The sequence below is a fragment of the Lissotriton vulgaris genome, chromosome 4_1, assembly GCF_964263255.1.
Source record: "Lissotriton vulgaris chromosome 4_1, aLisVul1.2, whole genome shotgun sequence".
Lineage (NCBI taxonomy): Eukaryota > Metazoa > Chordata > Amphibia > Caudata > Salamandridae > Lissotriton > Lissotriton vulgaris.
Window position 1 is genome coordinate 1555321657 of NC_141691.1, and position 24746 is coordinate 1555346402.

Consider the following 24746-nt stretch of genomic DNA (forward strand, 5'->3'; position numbering starts at 1 on the left):
TCTACAACCCATGCTACGACCCGAGCTACTACCGAAGCTACAACCCAAGCGCATACCAACTGTGGAATTGTATTTATGCGTTATCTGCTTATCTGATATTATAAATAGTGTGCCAGGTCAGAAACCAACAACGCTCACTCCCTAAAAATGGCGGCGATGTGACTACTCAGTGAGCGCACAGTTCTGCTACTGCACTACAGCCCAGGCGCATACTGTCTGTGGGAATTGTATATCTGCGCTATCTGCCTAGCGAACAACCCCATTTCCAGTCACACTATGGGGGACAAGGAGCACGCGAAGAGCCTCAAGAGACTCAAGGCTGATCAGTCAAGTCCTCTTAAAGGCAGACAGGAAAAAGGTGATGCCATCGACATGATACTGAACAGGCTAGACGAAGTAAGAGATCTAGCAAAATCAACCAGAGACGAGGTCGTAGCCATCAGACAGGACATAAGGGACACGAATGTTCGCCTTGCGGAAGGTGAGTCAAGGATCGGCCAGATAGAGGATGCACAGACCACAACATGTGGAGCTCTAAAACGTTTGTCTATAGCCTCAGATCAAACCACGAGAAGACTGTCCGAGTTGGAAGACAGGAACCGGAGGGGGAACCACCGTATTTTCGGAATTCCGGAGGGATCATAAGAGTCTTACAGCTCCTGCGTACAGTTTCTAGAAACATGGTTTACACAGGCCACCAATATTACATTCCATCAGCCCCTTGAGTTTGATAGAGCACACCGTGTCCCAGGTAGAATACTGAAAAATCAGAGAGGCCCCAGGCCTATCGTCTGCAAACCGTTGAGATACCAGCACGTGGAACAGATCCTGGCATTCATCCGGAAGTGCAATCACATCCTATGGAGAAACACGAAGGTCTTTATCTCACAGGATTACAGCAGGGAAACTGTCGAACTACGGAAGGCGTTCCTGGCCCTCCGACCACAACTTCAAGTGAGAGGCTACCAATACGGATTCGTTGGCCCTTCAAAATACAAAGTGTCATTGCATGGATCCACACAGGTATTCACGGACCCGCTAAAGCTTAAGAGTCTCCTGGGCAACCAGGACATCCAGGCCATGGATACTAACGGTCCAGCTGACGGGAATGCCCCGGCTTCGTCTTCAGCCTCTGCTTCAGCTACAGCCTCTGCGACGACTCCAGCGACGGCATCTGCCTCGGCCTGTGCTTCAGTTCCGGTCACACATTAAGTATCCTTTGCTCTACTACGCACCATGTACTCACATTTTTGATATTACCTTTGCGTAAATCCATAGAATATTTGCATAGATCCTATGCTCCACAAACTCTTGTAGTATGGTAACGGTCTCTAAAAGCTCATGCGTTGGTGACGACAAGTATTGCTGTTGTTGTTTTCACGTTCTCAAATAAGCCTCAATAGAGTTGTTGTGACGGTGGCTGTCAAGCCAATCAGAACGAATTACAATCAGAAATGATACGATGGCAATCATTACCTATTACTATACACAGTATATCGTAAGATTCCGCAGTAGTATGGCGCGGTTTGTATCCTGCTGCAATATGTTAGCCTGTCATGTTAGCAACATGTTAGCCTGTCACTATAGTAGGCCGGCCATGATCAATGTTAGGAGAAGTAGTATCAGTTAGTTCAAGCTTTAGTCACACCAGCTGTGATATCCTGTTGATAATCTGTTATGATGGTCTTTTGTAACTGTTTGATTGGTACAGAATTCCAGTTCCAGCAATTGTAAAGTACATTACTAGCCATGGGATGTTAGTAATGCTGTTGTTATTTTTCTTAAGTCACCATGCCTACTAGTTACTTTTGGGGAGGGATGGGTGGGGGGCTTAGGGGTTGGGGCTGGGGTATATGTGAAGTGGTTTATCTTTTTCTTTTAATTAATGTACTAATTTTCAGCAGTGGTTGCATCTCGTTGTCAGTATATGTGTACTCTCCACACAATGACACACGGAAGGGTTGGTTAAGAGCTCATACTTCGCTGAAGACAATGCTTTCAGCCAGCATAGTCAGCATAGTCACTGCCTTAGTGCCCACACAAATAGGGGAAGTCCATTCCATTATGAGAAGCTTTAGCAGATCCCTGATAAAGGCAGGTTCACTGATCGAAAAGGGAACAACAAAACGCAGGGTTTTGACCTACATCAAGGGGCTACTGACGGTCATACACTCTAAGCATGTCTACGCCTTTGCCAGTGGTTAGCACACCTATGAGGGTTACTCAGATTGGGAAACTAAAGGTGCTTTCCCCCAATGTTAAAGGCCTTAACAATCCAGTAAAGCGCCAAAAGATCTTAGATTATCTGCGCAGACAGAAGGCAGACATTGCCCTGCTCCAAGAAACAAAACTGGAGGCTAAGCAGCTATATACACTTAGAAATAAATTCTTTGGGGAGGCCACGGGCTCAGATCCGATAGGGAAAAAGAATGGGGTGGTAACTCTAATCTCAAAAAAATCTAACATTGACCTCCTATCATCTACGACTGACACCAAGGGGAGATGGGTCACAGCCAAACTCTTAAAGGATGGGACAGAATTCTACGTTACAAACATATACGCCCCAAACACATGCGACTTGAAGTTTTGGTCAGACCTCGTGAAACACATTGAAAAGATCCCGGACTTGGCAGTTCACATTCTCGCCGGGGATTTTAATCTCCCAATTGACCCGACCCTGGACAGAGACTCTCGCTGTCCCTTTCGTAGTAATAGGTCTCATAGAGCATTCAAAAACCTTTGTGAGCGATTCCACCTGGTAGACTCTTGGCGCTTGCAGAACCCGGTGGGTAGGGAATACTCATTCTACACCTCACCCCACGACTCGTTCTCACGGATTGAATATTTATTTATCACTCAGAACCCCATTCCCAAAATTATAGAAACCTCCATTGAACCAAGACTTGTGTCCGATCACTCGTGCATTACACTCCCCATCTCTGACATAAAACCTTCCACTCGCCAATCGGTATGGCGCCTCAATGATGAGGTTCTTGAACACGAACAACACCGAGCAACCATTGAATCCTCTATCAAAGATTATCTGGTCCATAATTCCAGAGGGGACACCTCCGATTTAACAAGGTGGGAAGCACTTAAAAGTACTATAAGAGGTGTAATTATTAAGATCAAATCTGCCATGAATAAGAACCATAATGGTAAACTAGAGGATCTGGAGAAAGAAATAGCAAGCCTAGAGGCTAAACACCTGCAGGACAGGAAAAACGAGTCACTAAATAAGCTAGCCAATAAGAAATACGAGTATAATAAAATTGTAAGTGAGAGGGCGGGGGTTTGGCTGGATAGGAGGAGAAGGTTCAAAATGTGTGAATCAAACAAGGCAGGTAAAAGTCTGGCAGCGTACCTCAAATTTAGATTACAGAAAAACACGATAAATTCCATAGTTGATCACCTGGGAGTTGCCCATTCCGACCCAGCAAAAATAACGGACCTCTTTAAAGAATTTTACGAGAAACTCTACTCCAGGAATGTAGACGTGGAAAACCAAAAGATAAGTGAGTATTTGAGCAACTGCAATCTCCCCTCCTTGTCCGTAAAAGAGCAAATGGATATAAATAGCCCGATCACGTTATTGGAAGTCCAGACTGCCATTAATTCTTTGAAATGTGGTAAAGCCCCCGGGCCGGACGGCTTCTCCGCGAAATTTTACAAATGTTTCTCCATGTCCATCGCGCAGCCTCTGCTAAACATGTTCGAGGAAATAAGTGAAACCGGTGAAGCAAAGGGTACCCTTTCAGAGGCCACCATTGCGGTTATCCCGAAAGAAGGGAAAGATCCCACCTTAAATAAGAACTATAGACCTATTTCACTTATTAACCTTGACTGTAAGCTCTTTGCCTCCATCATAGCGGCACGCCTACAAAAAATACTTCCAAAACTCATACATTCATCGCAAGCGGGATTCATGAAGAACAGGTTGTCTAGTGACAACACCAGGACTCTGGCGCATGTCCTAGAAAAAGCCAAACTTCTATCCACCCCCACAGCAGCAATAACATTAGATGCTGAAAAAGCATTCAATATAGTAGATTGGAGGTATTTGGAAGCTGTGCTCCGTAAATTTAACTTAGGCCCCTCAATCATAAAGATGATCATGTCCCTTTAGTTTTGTCCTATAGCGAGGGTCAGGGCGGGTGGGTCACTCTCTTCACCTTTTCGATTACACCAAGGCACGAGGGAAGGATGCCCCCTTTCCCCGTCGCTATTTGTGTTGGCTATCGAACCATTCCTCTATCGTATTAGACACAACGAGCACATAGCAGGAATTCCCTTCAATGATTGTGTCATAAAATTAACAGCGTATGCTGATGATGTACTGGTAATCTCAGAGAAAGCGGATGAAGCGATTCCGGCCCTGCTCTCGACGATTGACGAATTCTCTAGAGTATCCGGCTATAAATTAAACAAGGACAAGACAGAGGTCAAGTCGCTCAATAATTTTGGGAATAAAGACATGATTGGGGACTCGGGGCTAACTTGGCAGCCAGGCTGCTTTAAATACCTGGGCTTAGACTTCGATAGCGATCTGATCACTACAATACGCACCAATGAGAACATAGTTCTGAACAAAATAAACAAGCCCCTAGATGGTTGGTCGCCTAAATTCCTATCCTGGTGGGGCAGGGCTGAAACCCTGAAGATGATGGTAACACCTTTAGTTAATTACATAGCATGCATGCTCCCAATGACTTTCTCTGAGGATTTCATTCATAGAGTAGAGAAGCTGTTTGGTACGTTTCTGTGGCAAGGGAAGAAGCCAAGGATATTAATGAAGAAGCTACAACTAGCTAAGGATAAAGGCGGCCTGGGTCTCCCGAACTTCAGACACTACCAAACAGCGTTCTTATGTAAACAAGGTGCTTTATGGCTAGTCACAGATCCAGACTATACCCCATTATAAATAGAAATAGAAAAAGCGTTATTGGGAAACATTCCACTCGAGGCCCTACTCACCATGGAGCTTGCACACATACCTCATTCTAAATATATCCTCCTGAACACCAGAAGGGCTCTCTTGAAATTTGACCAAGCAAGTCACAAAGGACTAAAGATCAAAAAATCCACTGCAATTGCTCTCTGGTACAACCCATTACTGAACCTCAACGGAACTTCGCTCCAATGGGCTCATTGGTCCGCGAAAGGTATTAATTTAGCAAGTGATCTTTTCATGGGGACTGACCCTCTTCCATTCGCCTCCCTACAAGCCAAACATTCCCTCACGCCTTTAGACTTATGATTTCCTGAAGTTAAAAACACTCCTTTCTGCGCGAACCTTGTCCCCATCTGAGCCATGGCTATGGAGCTCTGTTACACGCATCTATAAATCTGGGCATTTCGTCTCAAAGATCTATAAAATGCTCCTTCCCCTTCCTCAGAAAGCGAACAGGAAAAATGAGTCGAGATGGGAAACAGAATCGAACACAACGGGTATGCTCTTTGACTGGGATGTAATACACACCACTGCTTTTAGAAACAAGGTTTCGCCTATTCCGTCACAGACTAAATTCATGTTAATCAATAGAACGTATTGGACTCCTGAAAGGCTCTTTAAAACTAATCTAAGGGACACCCCAAACTGCTGGAATTGTGAGTCAGAAGTGGGGGACTTGGTGCACATGTTATTTAATTGCCCTACATTGAGGGAGTACTGGAACAGAATATTTGACTATATTAAGCACATCTTTGGTTTCAATCCGCCTAGAGAGTTTGTGTATGTCCTGTTGGGGGTACAAGAACCACATTTGGCAAATCAGATTGATCGACAACTTCTTGATCTCCTAACCTTGGCATGCAAGGTTATTCTATTCAAGTGGAAGAACTCTTCTGAGGTATCATTCAAAATGTGGCAAGAATGGCTGTCCTTCCTGAGAGGTGCCGATAATCCCACACTACACTCTTCACCAGGACGCATCTCACATAAAAAACTTTGGAGGGCCCATGACGCTTCCTCCTTCTCGTTCGATCCCCCTTAGGCCACTGAGCTAATCTCAAGTAATCCTGCTCTAACCACCTATCCTTCCAGTCAAGACTTGGTCCTACTCATGTCACATGATGGCTCCGCATTTACGAATGTACCCACATGTATGTCATTGCACGACCACTGCTGTTGTCTTTTTGTTTATTTAGGTTTGTCCGCTACACCATTGAAGTCAATGATTCACGTACCATTTTCTTCTTTATTGCATGATTAGACCCTTGCATGTGATGAATCATTTGTAATATCGCTTATGCTTCTTTGATCCTTATTGTATTGTCTTGTATCTTCTATTTCTGTTTTGAAAATAAAAATGATTTGAAATAGAAAAAAAAGAAATTGTGGCCAGTCCCACTACAGTAGTCAGAAAAACAGCAATAATGGAAGACGAAGATAATGTCTGCTCTCCTGGGATCTTTAAAGGCTGCTTTATCCTTTTGGGTCAGACCCTCATGAAATTATATCAAAATGCACCTAATGCTTCTATGATCAACCCTGGGATTTGTAAATTAAGCCTATGTGGGCAGGGCAGGCTTATGTAGTCAATCTTGTAATTTACTTAAAAAAGTAGTAGTAAGAATACCATTCAACTTCAGAAAATTCAACCAGGTCTTCCGTGATTTTCTTTGCAATTTCTCCAAGTATGAAAGCTTATAGAATCGAACACACGGAGTGCGGTTAATTTGTGCATTGCAGAAGCAGTTCCCACTGGTCCAAAAACAAAGTTCAACCAACAGCTTTCTGGACAGAGCCTGCACTCAACCGCCACTTATTTGCTGAACATGCCAACCTTTTTTCTAAAGAAAGGTGGTGGAACCACCTGAAGAATAGAAGAAGAAGTGAAAGTTAATGTGCCATTGAAAAAAAGAAAATCTAGAACTTTAAATACAAATTTTAAAAAATCACTTGGGATACCAAGGGGCACATGCATCAAGCTTTTTACTGGTCGTAAAAGGGCCGATTCGCAGAATCAGCCCGTTTGAGACTCATAAAAAGACATTTCTGATGCATCAACCCAAAATGAATTTGCAAAACGGGTAAATCGCAATTTTTGCAATTACCTATTTTGAGAATGCATTTAGGGAATGGCAATTTCCGACTCCCTAAATACAATGGAAGAAGCATTTTCAAAATGAGACTTTGCATTAAGGAATCTCAAATTAACCAACTTAAAGTTGATGTTAGTTTGCAAATCCTTAGTAAAATGCACAAAATTGCATTTTTCTAGGTGCCATGTGGCGCATACACATGTCCTTAGGGCATGTGTGTACGCAACATATGCACACTTACCTTTTTTGGGGGTGCATCAGGGGGGCCTTAGGCCCCCTCGCAATTGCATTCGCAATTTGCGATTACCCATTTGGTAATCGCAAATTGCGAATGCTCTCCCATTCATTCCTATGGGCCTCTATAGGAATGAATGGGAAAGCATTCCCGAACAGCAAATTACAACTTGCGATTCGCTATTAGGGAATGTGTGCTATAATTTTGCGAAATCTACATGCATAAGGAATTCCGTCTACTGAATAGCGATTCCTTAAAAATCGCCATTGAGGAATCGCAATTCCTTATCTTGATGCATGTGCCCCCAAGTGTGTTAACACAAAGTACTCTAATTCTTTCCATAGTGCCATTAGACTGCTTCAGTATAAGTACACTTTAGAAAAACAGTTTACATGCCAGATACATACATATTTAAAAATGAGGTTTCTCCAAAATTTAATTTTGAAGGAATAACATATCATGGGTGGTTTATAGATGTCAACTGAATGCCAGGCCTACACATTTTCTCTGTAGCTGTTTGGGGGTCGATACATAAACAGAGACCTAGGACGCCCTCTAGATAATTTGTCTATTTTCATTACTGTTTAATTCAAGTTAATTTTGTCTCATCCCGAAGACAAGTACATTACTGAGGTTAGAATGACATTGGGTATGAATTAGGTTTCCCCAGATATCTCCAAAAACATACATTTCCTCAAGGTCTGATGGCAGCTGGGCTAGCCCTAAAGTCCACAGAAGCTGAACTATAAGAAATTAGGCAGGATCTACAACTACAGTAAATATCTGTCTATGACCTGCAACAAACACATTTGATGCAGCTGTTTCGCTCTAATTAATATTTCAGTAGCACTACAAATGTGACAGTCTAACTTGTGAAAGAGCTGCTAACGTATGGTCAAATTTTCCGTTCGAGTTTATATCCTGATGTGGAGGATGACCAAACTTTCTCAAAATCATTGTAGTCTAATCAGCTTTTAACTTGCTTGTTAACATATGTTATCATTAAAGTAATAGGTCTGCTCATTTAGTAGGTATCATTAAAAGTCACTGCACATAATAACATACTTCTCAATTTATAACTGACAAGTTTTACAGCCACCTAAAGCTAGCTACCCACTGGCTTATGTGAATCCAACACATTCTTAAAATGAAAATGGCACTCCAATGCCCAAAATTACTGCAGAATTTGATCAGATTGTGTAGAAAAACTGTAGAGATTTATAAAAATACACATTAATTTGATGTTGACTTTCTAAATTGGGGCAATATTTTTTTGGCAGGCGATTATTAGTTATTCCAAACATTAATCAGCAAGCTACTGACTTTGCAACGGGGTCTATGTACACAGTTGTGGTCAGACCTCAATAATTAATGTACCTACAGCATACATGAGTGAAGATAGATGTAAAAAAACACTAACCAGTTTCATCATTAGTGGCTTCTTCCACGTGGTCTTCAACTCCTTCAGGCTCTTCCTGCTCTGGTTCTCTGTGAAGATCCTGTGCTGCTAAAGGTTCCACCTGTATGTCTCCGTCCTCTACATATTCCTCCTCCTGCTCCTCCTCCAACTGTCTATCTGATGGCAACTCCTCCTTTCCGTCATCATAGAAGTCTTCATCGAGATGTTCTGCATCCGGTTCCTCTTCTTCGAGGGGTGCCTGTTCATCTACTGGGTCTTCCTCTGTTTCATCATCTAGGCAACAAGATATTATTACACATATTGTCATCTTAATAGCAAAAAGAAAGAATGAAAGCAAAAGAATTAAAGATGATATATATATATATATATATATATATATATATATATATATAATGCACTTGCTCTACTTGGGTAGATATATATACACACACATACATACAAATATACATATAATTATTCCACCCCTTCAAAAGCACTGCAGCAGGCTGGGAATCAAAATTGATAACATGTGGGTATCATTCCCTAAACGTTTTGTTTGTCCTGTCCAGTTGTACAGTGCCATATTTTGACCCAGGAAATAACTTACAAGTTCTGCCAAGAATGCCGACTCCTTTCTCCCTTTCGTAAATTCTAAGCCTCTTTCAGGAGCTTTTTTATCTTGCGTCGTGAATGGAATATTCCCCATGACGATTACTACTCAAAGAACTTCTTTTGTGGCCACATAGTTAAAAATGTTTTTAATAACTTTGAGACACTGCCCGTTTTAAACCTAATTTAACGTCCTTTTTTTCCCAATGAAATAATGGCGACCTTAGCCACTACTTGCCTAATTGCTGGTTGTATTGGCCGGATTTGAATGGCACTGCAGCACTTCCACGTCGACTGATGTCATTTTTGTCTACATGGATCAATCTTTTTTCCCATAATGCACTATTAACAATTTTCAGACTATGCCAGCCATGAGGTTTATCCTGTAAATATTATTTTATTTGTTTTTACTGAATATTGTTACAGTCTTTATTACCTTAAAGCAATAAACCATTCAATTAAATGGGAATAAGATATCTGAGCAGGGCTGAAGAAAGGTTATTTGGTGGCAATGGCTTATTAAGTCCTTTTCTTTTTCCATGGCAAACTATGCGGATGACACGCAGATTATATGTCTCTTGCTTAAAACGCAATTGACACCAGGGACTTTTTCAGGGAACGTATGCAGGAAGTAAATAAATGGATGAATAATTCCTCTTTGATGTTTAACTCCTCCAAAACTGAAGTTATTCTGTTTGGAAAACATCTAGTTTTGGTCACTGTCTTGTTGGCCATCAGAACTAGGAGTGCTTCCTATACCAGTCCCAAAGGTTAAAAACCTGGGGATCCAAATTGATAAAGATCTGAAGTTCCAGGGGCAAATATTCTTAAGTCACCTCGGCCTTCTACTACTCGCTAAGGTACAAAAAATTAAAAAATATCTGCCCCTTGAACTTTTAAAAATGGTGGTAATCTCTCTAGTTCTAACAAGGATAGACTATTGTAATAGTCTTTACCTTAACATCTCAGTCGGACTCCACACAAAACAAGGAACCTTGCAAAAGGCTTCTGCACGCTTTCTTTTAAAGGTGCCAAATTTTGAATCTGCAAAGGGAGCCATCAGGGATCTCCACTGGTTGCCAGTGATGCGACGGATCGAGTTTAAGGCTCTATGTACAGCCTTTAGCACCCTCCAGGGGAATGGGCAGAGGTATTTTAGGGAACATTTCAGATGGTACACTCAGAGCAGGACTCTTCTTTCGAGCTCCACTAAAAATCTGGTAGCAGATCCTTTTACAAAAGCAAGAGGGGATGGGGGGGGGGGGGGGGGTGTGAGAGTTTCTTTAGATAAACTGCTTTGCTATGGAACTCCTTGCCAGGGAAGCTTAAGTAGGCCACTTGTTTACTAGAGTTCAGAAAATCTTGAAAAAGTTGGCCTTTTGCTTCCAATTAGGAAATCCAAAATGTACCAGCCTGTCTGATCTGTATAGCGCCTAGACACCTCCAGGCAGTAGCCAAAGCTTTATAAATATTTTCATTCATTCATTCATTCATCCAGTCTTTGGACGAAAGTGTTGGGTGCTCAAGGATAGAGCTGAATGCCTACCCAGGAGCAGGTATTGCTGTAGGAGCCTTCCCCTAAATGGATAAAGTATCTCCAGCCATAAAGTATAAGAATGCCACAAGTCACCAAGGAATTTTAGGTAAAATCTCTAGTGGAACAACTAAACACACCAAACAGCAGTTGGAGATTTGTCTAAAAAAAAGAGATTAAAATCAGCTTAATGCAAGTGAGATTGTAAAAAAAAACACTAACTTAGAATGTGTAGAAGCATGCAGAGATATAGAAAAAAAAAAAAGAAGAACAGAAGGAGTAAAAGCCAGGTTTCGTTTTTATTTTTTTTTAAATGCAGCTTTAATTATGCTCCATGTGCTGCATTCCCTCCTGGTTTCTGGCTTTAGTTACAGGCACTGTAACGTCAGAACTTAACTGTAATAACCTACCATAGTTGAGAGGCTAAGTTATTTCTTTATCACAGAAAACTAGGTGCATCACTGGTCGCCTCAATAAGGAAATTAGAGATGGGCTTTTATACAGGGATTGCAGGATTATACCTTATTCACAAAGTTATTTTGTCTCCTTGGATGGTTGCAGAGGTCAGGCTGACACTACTCTATTCCTTTACCTATTGTTAGTTTGAATGAACGTTTCTATAAAATAAGAATCATTGCCTGCTTGCAGTGATTACTCCCAGGCAGCACTCTTGTGTCAAGCCCGATGCAGTCGGCTATATAAGATATGGGCATCCTTGGCCACTGTAGCCGAGGCTTGTGCGGATGGAGGACAGAAGCTGAAGCGAGGTACTGCAATTAATTCTTTAGTGCCATGAGATCAACTCAGTTTAAGTAGGTTTTAGGAATCACTTAATATACCAGATACATCAATATTTAAAAGTGTAGTTTCTCTAAAATGTAATTTGGAAGGCTAAACAGGTCATGTGTGTGATGGTTTATAGAGATCAACTGAAAGTCAAGACTAGGCCTACATTTCTGCTCTGTAGCTGATTGGTGTAGACACGTACTCAGACATTGAGACCTCTAGAAATGTTTGTCCATTTTAATTTTTGTTTCATTCACGTTAATTTTGTCTCATCCAGATGATAAGTACATTAAGGTTAGAAAGAGGTTTCAAAAAGTGCGTACTCTGAATGAAACCGCTCACGTTACTTTGAGATTCATTCTTTGACAGTGCGGAAAACCAACAAGTGTGGGCTCTCAACGGAAAAAGAAGGTATGGCTGTGAGCAGGCAGTCTTTTCTTGCAGACGGCATGCTTCTCCTCATCCTAAAGGCTTAAAATTCAGCAAGTGAATTATCCTGCAGAATAAGCATTTCAGATTTCCATAAAGAAACCTAAGTATTACCAACCATGTCTCAATAAGGTCCCATGTGTTCATTCTTGATTTGACTTCTGGTCCAACCTTTTTCTTTATACCCACAACCACCATAACAAGGTAGCAACCCCAAACAGTGTAGGCGAGATTCAAAGGAAGCTTCTGCCTGGCCCCTAGGAGGCGCACATGCTTCTTCATGCTCTGAGGAAAAAAGGGGCCTAAGACAGGACCCAAATGTAAGCAATGCAACTACCCCACAATCTCAGGAACTCTACGAATGGGTGACTACTTCCTATGGCTCAATATATACTTTAACATCATTTAGATTGATGCAAAGGGGATCACGCTTTGTGTGTTGGATGATCTAGACTGAATGCTGATTTTGCCCCCACACACCTTGCTGGAAGACATATCCTTGTGTTTACCTCCCTTCTGTGAAGAACGGCCTCCTGTTAACACGGATAAGTCTAATTTCAATGTCCGTGCAATTGAGTCATATCCTTGCGGGAATATGCTCCCCGCCTCACATCCATGTCAACCACAGAGGCACAAAGACATCTCTCCTGTGCAAAACACCAGGAAAAATGAAGGAGGGTACCAATGAGGCAGCTCAAGTATTGGCACAGTATTTCAGAAAAGAATATGTCAAAATTCTAGAGTGGTGACTTCTTGCTAAACAAAGAGCAACATTATTGAAGTAATACTGATCAAGAACTGTGGACCATCTAGAATAATAATTCATACCAGGTGGGGAATGTTGAGCCTCGTGAAGGTGAGTGGCATGGATCAACTCCTCTACATCGTCGCCATCATCTGAAATAAGAAAGCATGGCGACACAGTTATAATCTTCAGATATGCACATCCAATTCCTTCACATATCAGTCACATTTCGATAATTTACAGCAACGTCTGCACAGGGCATTTCTACCTCGCCGTCACCAGTAGCATCACAGGTACAGCACAAAATTTGCTCTGAAGCTACGAAAATTCTCCTGAGTTTAGCGCATCATTACACTGTGAAACATAGACCGCTAGAAAATCGACAGATCATACCAATGCCTTTATTTAGATTTTTAAAGCTGCATTTCTGAGGCGCAAGTCCATCTCTCACCTAAGAAAAGTTGAGTCAAACGTAGATCCAGGAAGACTCGAACCATGATAAGATTTTTAGGAAATCCAAATATATCTCTATATACAATTCATCTAATAGAACACCTTTCTATAGCCCATGGCTATGCAGATATTCGGGCATGGATGCATCTCTCCTGGACCAACATTAGACACCCGTATCTAGCTAACAAGCAATGAGAAGCCAGTCATTGACGGCTATGAATGAAGAAATGTTCCCATGTTTCACTAACGCAGACAAACAGGTACAGCATGGCAGCAGCTTCTGCTTCTATGGCTGATGAGGCTGTCCTCATTTCGAAACAATTTTGGACCATCTTTCTAGGTTCTAAGGTTTAGCTCATTTAAAAAAGTTGCTTCACTCTAGATATCTCTCAGCCATCACTCAGAACTCTAGGGCAAAAAAACATTCCTACTAATCACGGCCACCCATATACTGTGTTTTATTTATTCTTCTTTTAGTGGTATTTACTGTTTCATACCAGAGTTACTAATCCCTGCCACTTCAACCTCGCTACCTAGAGTCATGAGCAAAACTGGAGTAACTTGTTTATTCAAATGTGTGCAATATTATTGTGGCCCTGGAATAACAGTGGAAAGTTACAGCAGCCATACGCATTACTGCTCTACAAACAGGAACAGCCCGATTAAAAAAAAGCCTTGCGAGCACCAATTGATGGATGAAAGGCTGAAAGCAATCCTACCTGGATTCAAAACCAGTGACTTGTAAGTTGCACATCTGGAGGTCAGGCATGTGTACTCTACAGATGTCAAATCACACACACATTTTCTTGGCTTAATCATCACTTGTGCACTGTCCTTGCCTTGCAATAAACCTATGAAAACACAAGGAGATGTTGGATGCTTGTTTACGGTCCAGGGAAGACCTGGCTTGACAGTTTGGGCTGGACTGTTCCCATGAGGAACAGGGTCAAGGCTGATTTGCATATGGCCATGTCTGAACTGGGGTGGCGAAGTGAGCTAAAGAACGATTATGGATTCAACCCAGATCTGTGACTAGGGGTGAGTGTCTGAAAGGTTTCAGCGCTCCGTCCATCATCTCCTTGTGTTTGCTTTGTAATAAACTAATGCCACCCTCTCTGGAGCACTTAAACTATGAAAATGTTTAATTCACGGTGAAGCATGGGCCTCTCATTTTTCACAGCTGGTGTGTTATGAACATTTAATTTGGTAAGCACACAATTGCAGATGTTATTTGCACTGATAGAACAAAACAGCTAAAATCTTAACTAAGTTGAATAGCCATGCTTAACCCTCGAAGGGATCTGGGTTCCATTTTCTTTTAAGGCCAAAACTGTTATGTCCTTCCACTGAACACCAAGGCTTTGCTTCTTCAGTATTCACACGGTCAAAAAAGAATTAAGGAGGTTCTGCAGACTTTAGAGGGACTTTCAGAGAATATACCGGGGCATACAACCTGGAGTCTGTAAAAAAATCTCCTGCTGAGAGCTTTTCTAACTAGTCAATTGTCTAGCTGTGGATGTGGTAAAATCGTAAAAATACAGGGGAAACCCTAAAAGTAACTTGTTGATTCAGGAGAATAAAAGATGGTTATTATGAGATCATCCAATAGACCACCGTATTTTATATCCTATGTGAAAAGCGAGATGTTATCATAAAATAGATCCAACTAATCACCATATGCAATTTGAATGAAAACCGGAATGCACTGAATTATGTCAAATGAGTTCAGGAAATACATCAAGTCATCTAGTTCCAATGCCTCTCAAAGCTCTTTTTGTGTCCCGCTCCTCCATGTTTTTTCTGGAAGGGTGGTGAGTGACATATTTTTGGTGCACCGCAGAAGACCACAACTAAATGAGGGTAGCAATCTGTCTCGAATCAAAGTTAGGCAACGCCACAGATTGCTCGTCCATAATACAACTGAGGAGAGCACTTTTTTGTTGTTATCCAGTGTAAATGGAGGGCATTGCTCCCTTTTTAGGTCGAGCCTTGGCAGTGCATGCGCTGCTCTGGGAGGCAGGCTATATTCCAGTAGGGACTTGAAGCTCCACCCACTCTCCGCCCATATTTTTAATAGGCTTGTGACACTTTCCACTGTAACCTGTGGCTGTTCACTGGCCAATAGGCTTAGTAGTCCCTCCTTAGCACCGCCTTAGTACTGCCTGGTCTCATTTTGTAATCTCACATGGCGACCCCCACGTTACGTGTGTTGTTACTTAGTCTCTGAGCACTATTTTCTCAAATAGCTTTGCTCTGCCTGCTGTTGCAGGAAGGACACGCTCTCTCCTACAAAATGTATAATGTCGCCTAACGTATTTGCAATACAGTAGGTCTCACATTTGCGGGAGTTTAAGCTATTGGCATTGTAAATGAAGTTGCCTTTTGTATGTCTAAAAAATAAAACACAAATAAAAGGGAATCATTTGCAATGCCAATAGCTTAAACTCTCATAAATACAAGATCTATTGCATTGCAAATGCATTGCCCACTCTTTCGTGCCATTTGAACATCATCCTCTACCACCATAGGAGCAGGAACCATGGGGTACTATGGAGGATTTATCCCCCTTTGATTTGCAAGTAGAAACATCACAGAGGCAGACAGAACATATTTCACTAAAGCCATGCAGCAACGACACCTGTGTCCCTGCAGCTCTGTAACCTGTGGAGCAAATTGTGGTGACGGCAAGACCACTTTGTTTTGTTAATTATTTAAATGCAGTCATTGAGCTGTTGAGCCTCTTCCAAGACCATAGAGAGGTGCCAGCAGAGTAGGGAAAAGCAAGAGATGATATTGTATGTTAAAGTTACCATTGGCTCTAATGACTTGAGAAAAGGAACGATTTGAGGAGAGAATCAACACTCTAATTACTGCGATTACTTAACTTACAAAAAGGAAGCCATCTCAGAGCCATCTCCGAGTTTGCTTCTTAGAATACTGCTGGTCAAGGAGATGCCTGCGAAGAGCAACAGGGCTTCAGACTGACATGTTCTGTTTAAGGCACTGAGAAACACTGAAAAGTACATTTTTTCTAATTTTAAAGTCTCTATTATATTTTTTCATGACATTCGATGCCTGGTTTACACCTTTCGTAGGCCGAAACATACCACTTGCATGTCTCTCTCAATGGATGTCCATGCCCCCCACCCCCCAGAAATTAAGTGTTGCCTACGCCCTTGTCTGACACGTTGATAGTTTACATGGTGCAGAGAAGGTAGTTAAACGGTATTCAGCAGATAGAACGCTGCATGAAGTCTGCATACCCTCTTAACTATAATAAGCTTCAACTCAAATTGCCATTGGAGAGGATTAATGTTATTTGCCATTTCAGTTGGCATGTGACCAAGACACCGCCGACATTTGGGGTCACGTGAAAAAGCCACCATTTTACTTCCGATTTTATTTATTTATTTGAAAGGTTTTATATAGAGCTGGCTAGACCCGTGAGTATCAGAGCGCTTTACAGGGGCAAGAGCGGTACAGTAAATAAAAACAAGTCTTCAGGGTAAAGCATAAACAGTCCAATACAAAAAAAATAGCTTGATTTAGGTAAAGAGGGAGGGGCACAAGCGATATACAAAGGAGGAGAGAATAAGGGAAAAACCAAAACAGGCAGTTACATCACCTCAAAAATGGTATGGAAAAAATGGTACGGATCAGGTATTTACGACGGGATATGGGGGGATGGAGGAGCAATTTTACAAGGGTAAACAAAAGCACACCGGAAAGGCTCAGCCATAGGAGGCAGAGTGGGTACTCGCTTGTGAAGACTATTTCACATAATTAATAAACCTATATCTCCTTCACATGGGCCAGGACACCCTCCAGGGTAATATGAACACCCTACAAACCTGAAAAGCATAACAAGAAAAAAAGAGGAAATAAGACAAACGTTATGAAAGCCTTTTCTTTACAGAAAGGTTGCCAACTAAAGACTCAACTGAGGATTACTAAGCAGTTGTTAGAAAATGTAATTGCTTGGAGTGACTGAATATTTGTAAGCATGTGATTCAAATCACAACCAAGTGAACAGACTGTAATACCTTAAAAAAGCCTCTGGGTGGCAAAATATACCCATATTTGCAGAAGTGGCACGGCTGAATAAAGTCTAGTTATCTATATGGACAACGGGCTTTTATTTTCACACCTGCGAAATAAACCAGCATTGGCATAGCCAATAGGTCTCGCCTTTGGGACCTTATAAGTGTTTTGTTATCCAGCACAATATCCTTGGTGCATCAACATCAAGTGTTGCATGGCTAAACACTTATAAGGTCCAAAAGGCGAGACCTATTGGCTATGCCAACGCTTGTCATAGATACGTGTTCTGTTGTAGAGTTTTTGTCCCACAACCGACCATACTACAACTCCTTCCGATAACAACCTAGGCCTCACCAACTGGAGACACATTGCTGATCATTCTCTTACAGACACCAGATTATTTAATCCTTCAGACAGTCACACAATCACAACAACCAATCAATCGGAGTCCTAAATGTGTCTATTTACATCATGGTGGGCTGCAAATCAGAGATGGGTGCAAGGCGAAACAGAACATTCAACAATAGACACACAAAACCACCAGGAAAAAATACAAGTTATTTTGACATCAAAACCTTTCTAGCCTGTGCATGCTGTGAATGAGATCATAGACATAGTAAACAGACCAATCGTCCTCTGCAATTAAGTCAACCTAAGCTGTGAAAATATTACATTTGTATGTTTGCAGCTTGAGACCCACTGGGAACCTCAATGTCTGTGTTTCGTTGTGCAGATATCAAGAGAATCCACAGGTTAACTGAATAATTCTCGGCAATGTACCAAAGTTCCATAAAACTTTTGAACATAAGCAATGTATATCTATTTTCTTGGGATTTCTAGGTGGTGGAACACTGAATAGGTCATAAGCACTGCGTGCACTATGTGCCCAATGCTCTATGGGACTGACACTGCAATACCCAAATGCTAGTGCTAAAATGAAACCTGCAGTCACCATCACTGCTACAGATTTAGCAAAGATGGCTCACTTAACCCTTGGCTGCCTAGAACAGCGTACACCTTAGTCGACTATAGATTTAACTCATAGCACATGTTCCCATTTACACTTTAAATTTAGTTGGGTACAAACATGGCAGTTGTTTGGTCCCTCCTTCTCTTCCATGGCTGGAGGAGATACTTTTACCTATGCACTGTGAACATTCTGTAATCTGTGGGTGAAGTCGTAGAAAAGGTTCCAAGGTATTTTTTCGAGTGAACATCGATGTCCTAGCTGTCTCATGAGTGTAATATTGAAACTGATGACCTTCAGTCAAGAGCCTCATAATGCCAATGAGCTCTTTTTAGAAGGGGCATAGATAATTTCAGTCGTGACCCGAGGGCTCAGCTCAAAATTAATATGGAAAGGTGGGCGTGTAAGTAAGTGAAGGGATGTGTGAATGGCTGGATGAATTAGTGAAAGGGTGAATGTATGAATGAAAGATTGAATAAATGGATAATGAGAGAGGATAGATGGATTGATGAGTGAGGGGAAGGATGGAGAGAAAATTTAAATAGCTGGATGTATGGGTGGAAGGGTAGCTGGATGATTGATGAGGGGAAAGATGGATGAGGGGAAGGATGAGGGATGGAGGGGAAGGATGGATGGATGAGGGAGAAGGATAAATGGATGAGGGGGAAGGATAAATGGATGAGGGGGAAGGATGGATGGATGGAGGGGAAGGATGGATGGATGAAGGGCAGGATAAATGGATGGGATGGATGGATGGGTGAGGGGAAGGATGGATGAAAGGAAGGAAGGATGGATGATGGGAAGGATGAAGGATGGATGGATGAGGGGCAGGATAAATGGATGGGATGGATGGGTGAGGGGAAGGATGATGGATGAGGAGAAGGATGGATGGATGGATGGATGGATGAGGGGCAGGATAAATGGATGGGATGGATGGGTGAGGGGAAGGATGGATGAAAGGAAGGATGGATGAGGGGGAAGGATGGATGGATGACGGGAAAGGATGGATGATGAGGGGAAGGATGGATGGATGATGAGGGGGTGGGTGAAAGGATGGATGATGAGGGGAAGGGTGGATGGATGGATGATGAGGGGATGGATGGATGGATGATGAGGGAATGGATGGATGATGAGGGGGTGGGTGAAAGGATGGATGGATGATAAGGGGAAGGATGGATGGATGATGAGGGGAAGGATGGATGGGTCATGAGGGAAAAGGATGGATGGATGATGAGGGGAAGGATGGATGATGAGGGGAAGGACAGATGGATGGATGGATGGATGATGAGGGGAAGGATGGATGGATGATGAGGGAAAAGGATGGATGATGAGGGAAAAGGATGGATGGATGATGAGGGGAAGGATGGACGGATGATGAGGGGAAGGATGGACGGATGATGAGGGGAAGGATGGATGGATGATGAGGGGATGGATGGATGGATGATGAGGGGATGGATGGATGATGAGGGGATGGATGGATGGATGATGAGGGGATGGATGGATGGGTGATGAGGGGATGGATGGATGGATGATGGGTGGGTGAAAGGATGGATGAAGAGTGGGTGAAGGGATGGATGGATAAGTGGGTGGGTGAAAGGATGGATGGATGGATGATGAGTGGGTGGGTGAAAGGATGGATGGATGGATGATGATGAGTGGGTGGGTGAAAGGATGGATGGATGAGTGGGTGGGTGGATGGTGGATGGGTGAAAGGATGGATCAGTGGATTGGATGGTGGGTGGGTGAAAGGATGGATGAGTGGGTGGGTGGATGGTGGGTGGATGATGGGGGGTAGGTGGATGAGTGAAATGATGGATGGATTGATGGATTGATAAGTGCAAGGGTGAATGAATGGACATATGAGTGAAAGGGTGGGTGTAAGGATGGATGAGTGAGTGAAAGGGAGGGTAGATGGACAAAAGGATGAATAGGTGTGTGAAGGAGTGAAATGATAGATGGATGAGTGATAGGGGCAATGGATGGATTCATGAGTGGATGAGTAGATGGATGGATGGGTGGGTGGATGGATGGATGGATGGAAGGAAGGCTAAGTGAAAGGGTCGATGGAGAGAGAAAGGGAGGATGGATGGATGACTAAAAGAGTGGATGGGTGGAAGGATTAGTAAGTGAAAAGATGGCTGGATTGGTGAAAGGGTAAATGGCTGAATGGATGAGTGAATGGATGGATGGGATGAAGAGTGGATGGATAAGTGTACAGATGGATTGGGTGAAAGGGTGGATGGAATGATAGATAATGGAGGATGAGTGAAAGGATGGATGAGGGGATGGATGAGGGGATGGATGAAGGGATGGATGAAGGGATGGATGAGTGAAATGATAGATGGAAGGATACATGATGGATAGGTTTGCAAATGGTTGAATACTTTTGGAAATGGCTGGGCTTACTTATATACTATTGCGCGACCTCTGATGTGTCTGTAAAACGTACCTATTGTCCTGAAGTTTTGTCCTGAATTTTGACCTCCTGTCCTGAATTTGTGTCCTGAATTTTGACCCTTTGTCGTGAATTTTTACACTCACCGTCCTGAATTTGCACCAATGCCAGTTGGTCACCCTAATTCTTTGTGCGGTAGAACCGAGGCTCTTTAACACAGCAGCATGAGAGTGACGAGAGAGAAACCTGGCAAAGTGCTGCCAAAGAGCTCTCCCACTCAGAATATTTCATTATTCAAGTGATCATGAACAATTAAGGGTAAACTGAGATGTGAAAAACTAAACACAATGCGATACGGCTGCACAAGACTTGAGGAGTTAATTAAGTATTAGTACTAGCAAGTTTGCTGTAAGTTAAATTAAAACATTTTACATGCACTGTGCGCCTCGTGTGTGTAGAATCAGAGTCCCACTAGACCCGGCCCTGCCAATTAAGTGCCGGCGCTAAGCACTGGTACAAATTAAGCCCTGCATTGAACAATTGACACCAGGCTACAAAATGTAAGTAGTATGATGGTGTACCCTTGTATGTTCTTCTGTGTGTCGCTGTTTCCACATGGAATGTTCAATGATGACAGCAACGCCCCCTTCTAGTTTGTGTTGTCGGTTTGAATTGTATAATTTTGTGGAATGGGGAGGTGTAGGATGGCGCTAGATTGTTCATTTAAACATGACTCCATGATGACGTCTGACTTGGCATTACGTATGTCAGTATATTTTTAATTTAGGCTCAATCCTGTCAGTGTTTGGATAATTGCACTACTGGATAGGGGGGCACAAAGTTTTGCAAAGGTTTTGCCCGCTTTCTTCAAGGGGTCCCCACAAAATGACATCATGAGCTAGGCCCACCCCGATTTTATAGTAAGTAGTCTCTGTAAAGGGGGAAACAACCATTACAATGCATGAGTCATAATCGGCCCTTTTTTAGGAACTATCACAAAAATAAACAGTATTAATACAAAGTAAAGCAATGTTTATATTTTGTTGCACTGAAGTAAATGAAGGCAAATTAGTCAAACTAAAATATACCAAAACTAAATACATTTCCTAAAATAAATAGAAATAAATAAATCTGCTAAAATAAATACAATGGCCAGTTAACCCCTTCTGTGCTGATGACGAGCCTAGGCTCGTCATGCAGCATGGTGCTCGTGTGCTGGTGACGAGCCTAGGCTCGTCATGAGCCGTGGAACGCTCACACGCGGGGCTAATTTCCCAGCTGTGCTGAGCGTTCTATTGCGCGGGCGTGGTCATGACGAGCCCAGGCTCGTCACCAGCACACGAGCACCGTGCTGCATGACGAGCCTGGGCTCATCATGAGCACAGCGGCGCCGTGCGCGGCCCCCCTCCCCCCCCGCGCTGTGGGGAAATTAGCCCCGCAGCGAAGGGGTTAATATATCTAAAATGTAGGCATTGACCCAAGTTAATGCCCCGGCAGCTCCATTGTCTTCAGCCAAGATTCCCAATGTTAGACTAATGTTCTGATTTGTTACCTTTGCTGCAAATTGTAAAGCGTTCTGATATCCTTCGGGATCAAGTTCGCGCTATATAAAACTTTATAAATAAAATAAATAAATCTAGCCACAGCTAGAGAGAGGCAGCTGGGACAAAACTATTTAATACAGAGTCGCTAGTTTACAATAGGTGGGGAGATAACATATAACACTCATCGATAGAATAACGTGAATATGGAGCCCTACTGTGTGTAATAGTCATTGTCGAGTGTGGGAAGCAGCCTCTCTGGGAACCTATAATGTATACAAAATCTTGCAGTCAAACTTTCCTGTAGCGTTTTGAAAATGTGTTCATGTCACCTTCGCCAAACTTCATCCACATTTGGGCTGCTAATTCCTCCATACAAGGACCTTAAGTCACAGGCTTAAGTACCAAGCAGCTTCAATTGTTAAATCTTGCATTATATGCAAATGATAGATCTGCCTTACATGTGATGTCACTTCCTGTTGTGATGTCACTTCCTGTTGTGATGTCACTTCCTGTCGTGATGTCACTTCCTGTCGTGATGTCACTTCCTGTGACCACGCCTACCTTGGAGAGTCCCCCCACTTCTTTTTTTAGGACTTGTGCCCTGGCTGCGATCATAACCACAGGAAGGAGTGCAAATGCTACTTACCAGTATGCATCTGTTCTTGGCATGTAGGGCTGCTGACATTCATATCTGTGCATAGATCGCCACCTAGTGTTGGGTCCGGATGATTGCACATTGTTGTCCTGGAAGAGTCTTCGAAGTATCACGAGATAGGTGGCTCCTCCCCTGGACTACAGTGCGCATGGGCATCGCCTCCATCCCCAGATTGTTTTTAGCCATTGGCAGAGATGGAGTGAAGAATGTGAGTGATGACCATGCTATGAGCATATGTATGTATATGAATGAATTCTGCAGCTGCTACAGGCGCCGGGGAGGAGGGTGGGCGATATGAACGTCAGCAGCCCTACATGCCAAGAACAGATGCATACTGGTAAGTAGCATTTGCAGTTCGAGGCATGTGGGCTGCTGAATTCATATCTGTGCATAGAATACATAGCAGTCCCTCCATTAACGGCGGCCGCCCGTGCCAGCTGCAGCAGTCTGAAAAAGCGTTTTTAGAACAGCCTGACCAACAGCTGCCTGCTGTTTGGAATGTACGTCTACACAGTAGTGTTTAGTGAAAGTATGTGTGGTAGACCATGTGGCTGCTCTACAGATATCTTCTAAGGGAATGTTACCTAGGAAAGCCATAGAGGCCCCCAACTTCCTGGTGGAGTGGGCCCTTGGTGGGATAGTGAGAGTGCGCTTAGCTTTAGCGTAACAGATCTGAATGCACTTTACTATCCACCTAGCAATCCCCGCTTTGGAGATTGTGTTTCCCTTGTGGTGAGTGGCAAAAGCAACAAAAAGTTGTTTGGTTTTGCGGAAATCTTTTGTCCTGTCTACATAAGACATCAAGGCCCTCTTAACATCAAGGGTGTGGAGCATGCGCTCCGCCAGTGTCTCTGGGTTTTGGAAAAACACCGGCAATTCGATTGTCTGGTTAATGTGGAATTGTGATACCACCTTGGGTAGGAATTTAGGGTTAGTGCGGAGCACCACCCTGTTAGCATGTACTTGGAAGAAAGGTTCTTGGATGGTGAGCGCCTGCAGCTCGCTAACCCTCCTAAGCGATGTAATCGCCACTAAGAACGCAACCTTCCAAGTCAGAAACTGAAGCTCACAAGAGTGCAGTGGCTCAAAGGGAGGACCCATCAGCCTCGTAAGAACCACATTGAGGTTCCATTCTGGAGCTGGTGGGGTCCTTGGTGGAATGACCCTTTTGAGTCCTTCCAGAAAGGCCTTGATAGCAGGGACCTTAAAGAGTGACAGGTGCTGCCTATTCTGGAGGTATGCTGCCATAGCAGACAGGTGAATGCGGATGGAAGAGTACGCTAGATTGCATTGATACAGGTGGAAAAGATAACAGATGATATTCTGAATGGAAGCATCTAGCGGGTCAATATTGTGGTTAGCACAGTAGATGACAAACCTCTTCCATTTAGCCGCATAACAAGCTCTAGTAGTGGGCTTCCTTGCCTCCCGAATGATGTCCATGCAATCGGGAGGAAGATTGAGGTAGCCAAACTCTAGGACTTCAGGAGCCAGATCGCCAGGTTGAGCTGTTGCGGATCTGGGTACTGAATGTCGCCATGGCTCTGCGTCAGAAGGCTGGGGGTGAGATGAAGCCTTTGATGCGGTACCACGGAGAGTTCCAGAAACGTGGTGTACCATGGTTGGCGAGCCCACGTTGGAGCAACCAGGATGAGCGTCATCGAGTGCTGCCTGAGCTTGCGTGCCACCAGCGGTATCAGAGGTGCTGGGGGAAAAGCGTACGCAAATCTGCCTGACCAGTTCATCCACATCGCATTGCCCTGTGATTGCGGGTGTGGGAACCTGGCGGCGAAGCTTTGGCATTTTGCGTTCTCCTTTGTGGCAAATAGGTCTATCTCTGGATGACCCCACCTTTGGAAGTACGGTTGGAGTACTGATGGATGTATCTCCCACTCGTGCATCTGATGGCT

At 43.2% G+C, this 24746-nt stretch overlaps 1 protein-coding gene across 7 annotated transcripts in view; it reads right to left on the reverse strand.

The window, feature by feature from the left end:
- Positions 1–24746, reverse strand: part of ASPH (aspartate beta-hydroxylase) — a 584233-nt gene that overhangs the window by 344318 nt on the left and 215169 nt on the right. For all 7 annotated transcript variants that reach the window (XM_086965790.1, XM_086965792.1, XM_086965789.1 and 4 more), the window contains 2 exons: positions 12865–12933; positions 8700–8972 (listed from right to left, as the gene is read on the reverse strand). In XM_086965790.1, coding sequence (XP_086821916.1) covers positions 8700–8972; positions 12865–12933 — 342 coding nt within the window. The remainder of the gene's footprint in view (positions 1–8699; positions 8973–12864; positions 12934–24746) is intronic.